Genomic DNA, 14,156 nt, shown 5'->3' with positions numbered 1-14,156 from the left:
TATTGATACATGGGAATTCTTCTAGGTGTTTGAAAAAGCCTACAGTTCTTTTTATTTTAACTTTCAACATAAACACATAAAAAATATATATAAATAAAATATTTTCAATAAATAAATAAAAGCATTATGCATTATAATTTATGCATTAAACAAATACATAAATTTAAAGAGAAAAGAACTGGCAACTCAATGTATAACTAAACTTCTATTAGGACTTCTTGATTATGACAAAAATCATAATCATGATTATTTTGGTCAATATTGTAAGCATGCTTATTTAACACTATTATAAGTGGGCCATGTGACCAAAACTTACAATTAATGATTTATTAAAAGATAGCAATATATATATGAATAATCTAAATAAATAAATAAAAAACAGCACAATCTTCACTATAAGAATTAAACTTAATTTATTACTTAATAAAGCTACAAAAAGTCCTTCAGTCTAGAGCAGTAAGTGATTTTGTCTTTGTCTTTTGTTGTTTGATTGATATTTAGCACCCAGTCGAAAGCAGGAATATAGCCCCATGTCACTTTAAAAGCCGGACGGATCCAATTTGCTATTACATGTATTTTCATTCTTACGTGTATAATCACTAAGCTCCACATTTTGACATATTTTTGCAATTATTTGTCCATTTAGGTTTGCACCTTGAGCTAAAAGTTGACTACATGTCCATGTTCTGTTCCATCTCTGAGTGCAGTAGAAACAGCACAAGTTTTTAAACTTTTAAAAACACATGAATCAACATTAATAAATCAAGCATGTTTCATTTTGCATTACCATGATTTTTCAGGAGTGAAAGTGCACAACTAGTAAGGGGGCGGAATGGGGTGCAGTAATTTATTTATCTCAGTAATTTTATTTGCATAATCGTTGGAGGCCGAAATCAAAATGGAATTTCAATTAATTGCACAGCCCTAACTTCTATATTTCCATATTATAAGTTCTAACGTGTAAAAATTATAAACAACTCATGAGAAATATTTGACTGATACATGGGGATTCATGTTTGGCGAGATAATTCTGTGAATGCAAGTCCAGTCAACTAGAATTACGTTCGTTTGAACAATCAAACATTCATAACAAGAGGTCTTCACAACTCAGGTAATTATGTTTGCTGTCAGTTCTCTGCTCTACCTCGCTAGCCCACTCGAAAAGATCCGTTAAGAGACACTTCATCTAATTTCCTGTCAAAGCTGCACAAAAGAAGTGGAATAACGCGCTTTCGCAGCAGAGAGTTGGCGCGGGTGAGTGCGGGTCTAGCGTATGATGGTTTCACATTAGCACACGCCAATTAATAGCTGCGAGCGAGACGGCTTCCCTTTTCTATCAGCCACCTGTCCATCAAAAAGGAAATAATCATTAGATTCTAATAAATCTGTCCGCCATGTCAATGTAGCTGCCATGCAAAAATGTGCTAGTCTTAGCCCCGGGGTGCCCAGAGACCTGTTTTTCGTTATTCGCTGTACAGTTGAATGCACACACTATTGGTGGAGTAACTTCAGGTGTGTATTGTAGGGGGGCTTGAGAGGGGAATTATTGTACATATCAAGCGGGATATTTCGGCAGTTCTCCACAAGGCTGCCCATCAGGACAGCGCTGCAGGGCATTCTCACCAGCATGACTGGCAGCTGTTTCCTGCCGGACAGGTCACGTGATCACAGCTCACGGAACAGCGGTGCATGGTTTGCGTGTCTGGGGCTCTGGGAGTTGTGTGAGAATGGCAGGTGAGAATTTGTGGGTGTGTTCAGAAGAACCAGAAGACCAACTTATGTTTTCTAAGACCCGTTTGCAATGCAAGAAGGAAGTATTTGCTTCTTGGGTTTATTAAGGACATAACCACTTAGTAAAGGCTGACTATTTGTTGACACCCTCAATAAATCCAAGTTTGTGTGTGTATATATAAACTGAGATGTGCATATTTTGAGAGTTGAATTATAATTTTTTTTTACATTTCTCGTGTTTAAAATGATGCAGCCAACAGGAAACAGAATTTGAATGTAAGCAAGTAAAATTAAATTAACTGAAACTTCTACCATATAGCAAAATTAATAGCTAATTACAGTATAGCTAAAAAAAAAACTGGATTGATAAAGCCTTGTTTGAAGCTTGACTTATGGATGGATGGATAGATCTGTGGATGAATACAAATTTTTATAATATCGGGAGAAAATGAAGAGGAACCGAACAAAGCATATTCACCACAAAGCCAAAAAAGCCGCCTACCTCATTATCTACAATAACACACACTCCCCTCCTACGCACATTCACCCCCGAGGCTGCACACCCATCCATACATTATTGAACAAAGGCAGGGGGCTTCACAGCAAGGGACTCAAGAGGGAGGTTAAAACAAAGGTTTTGCTTCAGCAACACTGAACCTTCAGAGGTTAGAGCCCCAGGTTGGCCAAGGACATGCGTCAGGACGGCCGCAGGCCTGTGAACTCCTGCTAATGAAGGCAGCTCAAGCTGGTAAACAGCACAGGGTGGATGTCACAAGCATACATTACAATACATCACTGTCTTCCTCAGGCCAGGGGCCTTCCTCTGCCCACCTGGTGCCACACTGACATGTTCAGGGACTACAGAGCTGTAGGTAGAGGGAATTTAAACAGATATTACTGATGCTGAATGCAGAAAGGGTAAGTATTATGGCTAAGGTTAAACATAGTCAATGGCACTAGATCTTTTCCACAAACTTATTCCGTCCAAGAAATGGCCACTTAGAAATTCTCCACAAATGGTTGTGGAGAAAACAGCAAAACAACAGCGGAACAGTCTTTTAGTAAAATTATTTGGGATGGGGATAAGTGTGGGTGTGGAGGAGAGAGAGAATCATAAAGAGAAATATACGCTCAGACAGGAATGTGGTTGTTTTCAGGTCAGTGAGCTTGTGGGATGTGAACGTAAGCAAATGAGTGAATGAGGAAGAGAGAATGTGACAACCAGATGAAGGTATAGAGAGGAGAAGTGGAGATAGAAATGCAAATGATTTACTTCTTAAGCATACAAACCATGAACTCTGTAAGTGTACAGTATACTCTGTGTATCTAAAATCTGATTCAAGATTCTGAAAGGAAAGAACTGAGATCACCCTAAATATTAATGTACCAAATTGTCAAAGGAAACCTGGGTTTCTATACCACCTCAGCAGTGCCACAAACTGATCACCTCCATGCCACGCCGAATTGAGGCAATAATTAAAGCAAAAGGAGCCCCTACCAAGTATTGAGTACATGTACAGTAAATCAACACACTTTCCAGAAGGCCAACAATTCAATAAAAAATTTTATGTTTAAAAATGTTTTATTGGTCTTATGAAGTATTCTAATTTGTGGAGATTGGTGGGTTTTTGTTAAATGTGAGCCAAATCATCACAATTAAAAGATACAAAGTCTTAAACTACTTCACTCTGTGTGCATTGAATTTATTTAAAACACAGGTTTCACAAATTGAGTTGAATTACTGAAATGTCAACTTTTCCACGCCATTCTAATTTATTGAGATGCACATGTATATATATATATATATATATTATATTTATGTATGTGTGTGTGTGTATGTGAATAATATCATCATATATATATATATATATATATATACCCGTATTTTCCAGACTATAAGTTGCACTTTTTTCACAGTTTGGCTGGTCCTGCGACTTACAGTCAGATGCGACTTATTTATCAAAATTAATTTGACATGAACCAAGAGAAATCATTACCGTCTACAGCCGCCAGAGGGCGCTCTAACGCTGCTCAGCGCTCCTGTAGTCTGTAGTCTCTCGTGGCTGTAGACGGTAATGTTTTCTCTTGGTTCTTGGTTTTAAATAAATGCGACTTATAGTCCAGTGCGACTTATATGTTCTTTCCCTCATCATGACGTATTTTTGGACGATGCAACTTATACTCAGGTGCGACTTATATTCCGAAAAAAAATAAATAATAATATATATATATATATATATATATATATATATATATATATATATATATATATATATATATATATATATATATATATATATATATATATATATATATATATATGTATAACATTATTTCATCCATATTTTAACTTTTTATTCCAAAAGTTATTTGAAACATTAAGTTAGCAGAATTTTTTTTTGCAGTTGATAGGCTTTCTGTGTACGTATATAAAATCACTTCTAGAAAAATACGATACGATAAAACGATAGAACGATAGATAGATAGATAGATAGATAGATAGATAGATAGATAGATAGATAGATAGATAGATAGATGATAGATAGATAGATAGATAGATAGATGTTTTACTTTTGAAAGATCCCTGAAGTTGCTGGGAACTGTGAGGTCCAGCTCTTCTGACTCATAGTTTGTGAGGACCCATGGGAAAACAGGATACTGGTTCAGATCATTGTATGTCCTTCCTGAAAGAGTAAAGGTGAAATTACTAGAAGGCAGGTGGACAACAGAGTGGCAATCCAACAACCAGTAGTTGTAGTTAATCAATAAAGTCATTTTTGCAGGGCTCATGACTACTGGTTACTGTGTTAGTCTCCTGGTGAAGGAGTGTGAAGAGACGCTTACTAGGACATCATAAATTCATAATATGATAACATGATTGATGACATGACTCCCTCAATTATAAAAAGGAAGAAACAAGAGTCTTGTGTGTAAAGACAAACATCGTATCCCACTGCGTGCTGAGATGATAAAAACGACTCAGGTTTCCATAATAACATGTACAGTAATAGAGTTCTCAACAAGATGAACAAGCAGATGTTGGTGTGGTTGTCTGTCACAGAGCCTAATGACTGTATTCCAGCGGAGGAGGGTTAGAAAATGTTGGTGGTACTTTTTTCTCGGTTAAAGCTTCCTGAAAGTGAAAAATCGTGCGGTGAAGTTGTGGCGTGGGTGTAATTAAAGGCATGCAAATTCTTCTAGAAGATGACACCGTACCCTTGACACCCCTCCCTGTGGCACAGTCAGGCCTCTCCTCTGATTGGCCAGAGAGTTGTGGTAACCATGGAGACCTATATGAAGAATCCATGACTGAGCACATATGCGGCAATGCAATAGACGCCAGATGTGGCTTTGTCTTTTACTCCTTCCATTCTCTCCCTTCATCGTTCCTTATCTCTCAGTCTCTATCTTTCTGCCATGAGTCTGTTTCCTTGCTACTAGGAATATGGATTTCAGATGGTAAGAACTGTCACAGGAGAAATATCTATCTATCTATCTATCTATCTATCTATCTATCTATCTATCTATCTATCTATCTATCTATCTATCTATCTATCTATCTATCTATCTATCTATCTATCTATCTATCTATCTATCTATCTCCAGTTTTACAATATGTAAACTATGTACTATATGTGATGTAATTTATTCATCATTAATAAATTACTATTTTTTATATTTAAAATTAGTTTATACTCTCTGAAAAAAAAGTTTATTAGATTTTTTTTATTTAACTCTAATTTATATTTTGCATTTTACACCTCTATAGAATAAGTTAAGAAAACATAAATTAGTTGAAGTAATTTATGGCATGTAATAAATTTATATATTATTTATTTAAATACTTAAATAGTTGATTACTTCAATCTTATTTATTTTACATGTATTTAATTTTACTTTTTTATTTGTTCTCTCTCTCTCTCTCTCTCGAATAAATTAAGAAACATTAAATATATTAGAATATTGAATAAATAAATGTAAATTTTTACACTGTATAAACAAAAAAATTATAAACCTTGATATGAATAAATACATTTAATTATAAATAAACAAATATATATATATATATATATATATATATATATATATATATATATATATATATATATATATATATATATATATATATATTTCCAATGATATTTCATTTTAATTTAACTGTAATTTCAATTATATGTATTTAGGATATATATTTCATTTAAACTAATTATTAAATTAAAAATAAATGCATTTGAAGACTGAATAAACTTAAGTATAAACATGCATGCATTATTCATATATAAACAAAGTTTGAGTGTGGGTAGATTCTGCTCCAGTCTTTTATATGTGATTGTTTATGAAAGAAAGCTGTAGCCAAGAAATAAACCTTAAGCTTTTCAATGCACACAAAAAAAGAAGATTTTTGGGAAATGCCAATCTGATATATAGCTCTGTAATATTGCAAAGGTGCTGGCGTTGATTTGTGCTGCTGTGTGAACAGAAAAGTTTCCAGATTGTCTGGCTACCGCTGTGATCTGGAGCTGTAAGGACGCCACTGAAGCTTAGCCATGCTGATATATAGAACCTCTTAAAGAAGAGGTACACAGGGGCTATTTCATCTTTACAGTGCGATTACTCAGACATGGACTGAAAGCCTGGTATTTCCTGTGGAACTCGGGGAGGGCACAAATTAAAGCTGATCCTAAGGTGATGCTAACCCACAGGGGTATCTCAGTCCAGATAACTGCCTGAGAATGTGAGCATGTGTGGAGGGTGTGGAGAGTTTGGTTCTGGGTTCTTCAGGCCTGTCATGATGGTTGGAGATGATAGCAAGTGTGGGCTAATTACCAGACCCATCACAAATGACTGTCATTAATCTTCCTCTTAAACAGCCTCCTCTTAGAGAGTACAGATAAAACGCTTCCATGATTTATAAAGCCCTCAAGTGGTTTAATAAAATATGAACAGTTTAGCGTGAATGCAGTTAATTAAACAAATATGGCATTAATTACCCTGGTATTTACCCTAATATATATATAAATAAAATAAAACATTAAAAAAAAATAAAACATTTAAAATAAAATAAATGGGGGGACAGTCTTTTTTTATTCTTGTACATACACTGACACTATGAAATCCATCCCAAACCCTGAGCCTAATGATCTTCAGATAGGCCAGGTCTAGGATGAGGTAGACTTGATTAACCAGGTTAATGCCACATGGTGAAGTGGGGCAGAGAAGAGGAAAAAGGTTGAGATGAGGGGAGGCTGAGCTGACAGGACCGAGGCCCGGGTGGAAGATGTTAATATCACCGCAATAGTGTTTAATTAGGAGCAGACCGGCTTCACATTAACACCCCTCTCTCTCTCCTGTCGGTGGGCCCGGGCTTCACTGACACCTCTGTCAGCACAGGTCATTACCACTCCTGCCTTTAATGAATTTTACCCCATTCCAGCTCTGCCTTACATCTAATTAGCTGACAATAATGTTTCGAACTCACGCCAGAGCTAAATATAAATATGCATGAATATGCAGCGCGAGCAGGGATGACACATTTCAGTGTCAAGAGGAGGTGTGTGTGTGTGTGTGCGCGCGCGAGAGAGTTCTCACTAGTTCACATCAGAGACTTTGCAGCAGAATATTTCAACTCTGCACACACTCACAGAGCCACACTAATTATCCCAAAGAGTCCACGGCTCTCGCATTTGAACAACAACAGAGCGTCTGAGTATGAAAATAAAATATAGCTTCTGAATAAATAATGAGGGGAAAGACAGTAGATTTCTGCCAAAGAGGAACTGATAATACCAAAATGAAATGAAATTAGTGCTGCGAAATGATTAATCGCAATTAAAAAGATGTTTTCATATATATATAAGACATAAGACACACACATACAGTATATATATATATATTTTTTTTTTACATGTAGTTACATGTATATATGTATATTCATATAATTGATATTATATATAAATACATTTAAAATAAAAACATAACATATTTCCTTAAATATATACATGCATGTGTGTGTATTTATATATACATAATAAATATACACAGTACACAAAAATCTTATATTTTGTATGCGATTAATCGCGATTAATCATTGCTCAGCACTAAATAAAATAACATTTTGCTGGCAATCTTTATGTATAATCAAAAGATTCAATGTAAACACCGATCAATGGAAAAACGTGATTGCAAATAGTCCAAAATGCTTTAATTTAAATAACTGGTTAGCAATGACGAGCAAATAAAATCTGACCTGCAATGGTATTGAGAAACATCAGGTACTCAAAGTTGGAGATCTCCCGTCTTTGCCAGCGCTGAGTCATATTAGACGACTTGAAGAGCTGACGAGGGCTGGCCAAAGAAATCCGCCTGCAAAAAAAGCACAGAACTGTACCAATAAGTAGGGCTCATGTCCAACTCGACATTTGCTTTCATTTACTTTGATTATTGTGGACTTGGCTTGCCCCGCAGATGGATTATAACTCAAAATATGACATTGTAATATTTAGCTTCCAAAAAAAGACAAAAGAGTACACCAGCTCACACACGCGAGGCTGTCACGCTCTTTACTGTGGTGTGTAATGAATGCATCAGTTCCAGCAAAAGAGATTCTTTGCAGATGACCATAATGTGCCTCTGCTCTTGAAGTATACGCAGCACACATGCTAAAAATATGAGAACAACAGAGATTTCTGGTGCAGCGCCTGAATCGGACCTCTCTCAGGCATTCTCATCCACGTGCAGGACTTGTATGTTTCTTTTATCTGTACTTCTTATGCATGTTTTGAATAATTATGTGCACCTTCCTTGCACTTATTCTGACTAAGAACAAAAGAATACAGAAAAATACTTCTTATTAGCCATGATAGCAGAAATGCATTCATGAATATAGTGAAGCACCAGTTGACAGATTTTCAAAATTATATGCACTCACATCAGCCATCATACTGCATCATATCTGCCAAATTAACTATTTATTGATGCAATGGACAAACTGTACATTTTCTGTTAGAGCGAGAGAGAGAGAGAGAGAGCATCAAATATATTTGCAGACATGAGTCAAAGTTGATTATAGTACATGTAGTTTTCTGAAAGCCCCAACAGAATATGGGATCATTTGGGAGGTTCAGTCAGGGACAAACATACAAAAACACCCATGCCGCAAGTAACTACCTCCACCTCAAAGTATTCCAAACAGTTGCAGAGCAAAGGAGTACATTCAGGATCAATCGTTTCTGACATTTGATGTGGTCATCATGCTAAAGTTTTAAACAAAATAAAGACGAAGTAAACATTGTTTTGAACAATATTTTGAATGGCAACCACGTGCAGGTGTTCCGGGGAACGAGAAACAGACTTGCCTGGCCTGTGGAAGACCGTAACTTGTGCCGACGCCAACGCAAGGAAGACTGTAGACCACCTTCTTCACTGTGGGCTGATCGGGGAAGTTAAACATGACGGAGGCTGAGGGAGGGAATGATGTCACATGTTAAACAAGGGCCTACAGTACAGTACGTCCAAATATGAGTAAACATTTCCACAAACAGTACAAAGACTTGAGTCTCATTGTTTTGGAAATAACATAAATTCTTATATAAAGAAAAATAAGTTAGCACAGAAGTATGTTAGTCTACCAAGGCCAGTGGGAAGACACTACAGTCTTAAAAATAAAGGTTCTTTATTGGCACCAATGGTTCTCTGAAGAACCTTGAACATCCATGGAATCTTCCAAATGCAGAAGAGTTTCTTATAGTCGAAAAATGTTTTTCGAGATGGTTCTTTTATGAGCTGTTCATTGAAAGGTTCTTTTGTGGACCAAAAATAGTTATTCTATGGCAAGAACACCATTTTGGAACCTTTATTTTTTTAAAGATTGTATGATGTTGCACAATAAAGAATTATAAAGCTCTGCCAACATTGAATCTGGCGAAAATGGCTTAAAAGCTTTTTAGGTAATTTTTTTTATTTTTTATAGATTTGATGTCAAATTTCACATTCAGATTCAGACTCTTATTTGACCTAAATTTAAAAAAAAAAGTAAAAAAAAAAAGTCAATTTTGGTGTGTTGCTGAAAGAAGCATTTAATGGTCAACCAAATCTGCATTTATCCAATATAGAAAGTGTTAAGAGTAATTACTGTTTAAAATAATTGTTTAGCCTACTATTGAATTTTTTTAAATGTTATTTATTTCTGTGATTGGAAAGGTGAATTTCAAGAATCATTACTCCAGTCTTCAGTGTCACATGATCCTCAAGAAGTCATTCTAATATGTTGATTTGATGATCAAGAACTTTTTAATAACTTTTTCGATAACTATTTATAAATGTAATATATGTGTGGACACTATGATATGTTTTATAGAAAGTTCAAAAGAACAGGATTTATTTGAAAATAAACTTTTGTAAAATTATAATTGCCTTTAGTGTCATTTTGACCAATTTATTGAATCCATGCTGAATAAAAGTTTTGATTTCCATTTTATTTTAGGGTCTAGTTCTCGCTATTAACAAACCATTAACTATGACCTTTTAAAAAAATTATTAATATTTATTTTAGGTATTGAGTATTATTATGGATGTAGAATAAGGTCATGCAAATTATGTAATAAGCAACTAATTAATAGTGAAAAATCGTCCCTATCCTAAACTGTTACTAAAAGATGTTATGACCCCACCTTTTTTAAATGTAGTGTATATTATGTATGAATTAACATTAGATTAACATCAATGTATTATGAACAATCACAAACTGAATTAAACTAACATGATTAATAAATGCTATTAAAATACTGTTCATTATTAGTTGATGACACCTAACAATCCATTAGCTAATCTTAACAAACTGATCCTTATTGTAAAGTGTTACCGGTAAAATCTGCTCATCCATTTTTAAGCTGGTTCACCGAGCAGATTATCAGGAAAACATGTATAAAATCTGTCACTGGGGCGGTATCTGTTCAAAAGGTACTAAAATGTTACATTTTGGTATTAATATGCACCTTTAAGGTACTCATATGCATCTTTTGGGTTTAAATAAGGTACAAAAGTCTACCCTTGTGAAAAGGTAACTTTGTGTACCTTTGAGTGCAGGACGTCTTTGTTATTAGTTAACTAGATACTAGAGTGGCCATTGTTTCGCATCCATAAAGTGGTAAACATGAGGCCGTTTTACTTCTGTTGGCCATGAAGATCTCCAGCGCTGTGTTCTGAAGCAGGAAGCGTCTGGTGAACACCGCTCGGATCTCGCTGAACATCCATTTGCCGTGAAGCCCCTCGGAGTAGACCAGCACCTATGCACAGGCGAGAGGAAAGAGATACGTTAACCGAACGGAACTCCAACAGATTTTTCAATCCGTTGTCACACATGTTGTGATCGTTGCTCGGGAAACACGTTCCGTAGTTGGAGTTTGATTGTCACTCCAATCATCGTCCCATGAAGCCACTTTGACGGAGCAGTGCGAAACATTCCATTCCCTTCAAAAATGCTGGCTGGTATCCATTGAGTGACGGCTTTGATTATCTCAAAATGGAGGCATCTCTAGAAAGGTGCTGCTTTCTGTTGATGATGCAAAGGCCGTCTTTCTTCCTTTCCTCCATTTTTTTTGACACATCTTTCTCTTGTGGGGCCGACGCTCTCACCGTGTTGTTGGAACACAGTCCCTACGGGCTTAAGGCGGGCGTAAATAATCAATACTAACATGGGGCCGGAGCAAGAGGGGGATCATTAGTGAGCTTCTCCTCGGAGACCCCCAGGGACCTTAGATGCTGGATCAAGAGCTTCATCTTGACAAGTGAGAATGAGCCAGACTCTTTCCTCACCTACTACCACTTTAACAGACCGGGAGGTACACATGCACACAGACAGACATACTCACACACTTCAAGCCCAAGAAAGAGAATGCCTTGTGGTGTATGGATAAGAGCCCCTTCTGGGTGGGTGCAGAGGTGAGGAAAGGTTTGGGACATTGTGTTCAGTAACTGTGAATGGAAATAGGGTAAGGTTAGCACCTAAAGCTGAGAGAGATACCAAAAGCTTCCACCAATCAGACCGGCCTTGCTTAATTTCTCTCTGGAATAATGTTCAACGCTGACACCGATGGGCCTCCTGTCACTTCCGGGTCTCTGGGGCTTAATTAAAAATGGATTATATCAAAATGCTCACCATCCACCACCATAGGTGCCCTCACTCCATAAAAACCCACAACAACAAAGATATACAGATAGGTTTGCCCTCTCTCTGATATTGTATATCCATAGACCTAAACTCAAAAAGCTGTCACAAATACAGGATGTATGGAAAACAGTGGACTGGTAATTAGAACTAGATTTGGCAAATTTAGTATTAAAGGTTTTCCACATGAGAGAAACAAAGGAGAGAATAGTAGCACAAATAAATAAATAAAATAGAATAAAGAGAAACCATCATGTTCAACGATCTGGGGGGGGGGGGGGGGGGGATCCAAAAACATAATAACAATGTTATTATTCATATATTCATGACAAACGAGTGAAAATAACAACACAATTAAAAAATACTATTGATAATGATGAAAACAAATTTGTATTATTAAACATTATAACAAGAATGATAATAATAAATTATTATTATTATTATTATAACAATTACATCAAAATAATAATAATTGTTATTATTATTATTATGACAATGATAAAAATATTAATTATAATAATACAATTGTTGTTGTTATTATTATTATTATTATTACTATTAATGATAATGATAAAAATTATAAATGTTTTAATAATAATAATAATAATAATAATAAATGTATGTAATGATGATGATGATGGCGATAATGGTAAATATTATTATTATATTAATGACAAGCAAATTAACCATATAAATATTACTAAAACGTAATGATTATTAATCATAAATTATAAAAAAATATATATTAAAATAATAATAATGACAACAAAATAATATTATATGCTGAAACAATATATATTTATACAACAATAAAATGTTGTTGTTATTATTATCATTAGGGTTAAAAAATGGCCCTTAAAATTGTTACAAAGAATAAGTAGTTGTTTTATATCTGAACAAAATGTGACAGGTGCTCGCAATAAAAGGTACTTACTCCTAAATTAAGAAAGAAAAGAAAAAGAAAAGTAAAAACAGAAACCAAAACTAAATAATACAAGACCTCTTAATAAAATAATACCTATTTTTGTTTCAGTGGACATTTTTTCAAATGTATATGCATCTACACATGCCCTCACTTGTCTCTTCCTGTGACAAAACACAGGCCAAAGGGTTAGCCAGCGACAAAAGATCCTGCTGGAGAAAAATAGGTCACATCAGAAAAAAAAAAAGTCATAACAGAGCTGGCACATCAAACATCAACAAGCCAGTGCCCCTGTAGACACAGAGGTCTTTGACAAAGTGCAGTTGTTATTCTCCCCCATCTTTTTGTTCTCATCTCGGAGAAATAGAGAGAGAAAGAGAGATAGAGAAAGGACGGCGGCCTAGCTTTAAAAATTGGGGCTTAATGAACCTGTCTGGCTGGGCTGTCCGCTGCCTGTCAGAAGTGTCACAATGGTGACGAGTGTCAGGGACGAGCGGCCCCGGGTCCCAGACAGGCCTGCCAGCTGGAGGCTTCTGCCCCAATCTAATCACACCAGCAGCAGCCGAGCAGGAACAAGCTCCAGGCTTTTACCTCACTGCTCCCGGCTTGTCAGCGCACACACAGCTACCTAGCCCTCGTCCAGATGCTTAGGTCTGCTGTATATGCAGCTGTTAGGGTTGGAAAAGCGTCCTAACAGATGCATCAAAACATATCTATTGCATTTTTGGAATAACGCAATTGTTTCATTGTCAATGCCATTCGGATTCTGTATGTAAACACTGGACCCCTATCGATGACTTGCCCCACAATTCTTCTCTTTTTGTTGCCGTTATCAGCTATTATTGAGCTTGACATCCAAGCCAAATCTTTTCAATATCCCTATTCTTCAAAGGATGCCCCGAACTCACCGGCGAATGGCAGGGGTGAATACATCAAAAAGATCCGTCATTTTTAAACCGGACACAATTTTTCACACAGCCCCTCGAGAGATGAGTGCAATCCCTCTCCGTGTCAAATGTGTGCTGAGTCTGGCCAGGGATAGAACAGCCAGCATGACTGATATGTTTATAAAGCCGGTCGTCTGTCGCACTGACAACCTGCCATCATAGCACCTCTTCTGGGCTCTCTGCAGATTTGTCTAATAGGCTTCCACTGCTGGGACTGAACGTGTGCGTGTGGAATGAGAGAGGGGGAAATGTGTCCAGAAAGTGAGAGCACTTGTCTCGTCTCAAGAATGGTGACTACTCCCTATGGTGCGTGAGACAAAATGTATATATGAGCTAAAGAGGTTCGAACCCACAGCCTAACAGTCATTTTACCTGCACATAAAAACATTTA

The 14,156-nt window shown here is 36.2% G+C and overlaps 1 protein-coding gene across 7 annotated transcripts in view; it reads right to left on the bottom strand.

Annotated features, from left to right (window-relative positions):
• LOC127972725 (neurobeachin-like) overlaps positions 1-14,156 on the bottom strand; it is a 247,688-nt gene that overhangs the window by 38,209 nt on the left and 195,323 nt on the right. For all 7 annotated transcript variants that reach the window (XM_052576455.1, XM_052576457.1, XM_052576458.1 and 4 more), the window contains 4 exons: positions 10,898-11,015; positions 9,087-9,189; positions 7,979-8,094; positions 4,303-4,415 (listed from right to left, as the gene is read on the bottom strand). In XM_052576455.1, the coding sequence (XP_052432415.1) occupies positions 4,303-4,415; positions 7,979-8,094; positions 9,087-9,189; positions 10,898-11,015 (450 nt within the window). The remainder of the gene's footprint in view (positions 1-4,302; positions 4,416-7,978; positions 8,095-9,086; positions 9,190-10,897; positions 11,016-14,156) is intronic.

Source organism: Carassius gibelio, chromosome B15, assembly GCF_023724105.1.
Source record: "Carassius gibelio isolate Cgi1373 ecotype wild population from Czech Republic chromosome B15, carGib1.2-hapl.c, whole genome shotgun sequence".
Taxonomy (NCBI): domain Eukaryota; kingdom Metazoa; phylum Chordata; class Actinopteri; order Cypriniformes; family Cyprinidae; genus Carassius; species Carassius gibelio.
This window is presented reverse-complemented; position numbering and strand designations above follow the sequence as displayed.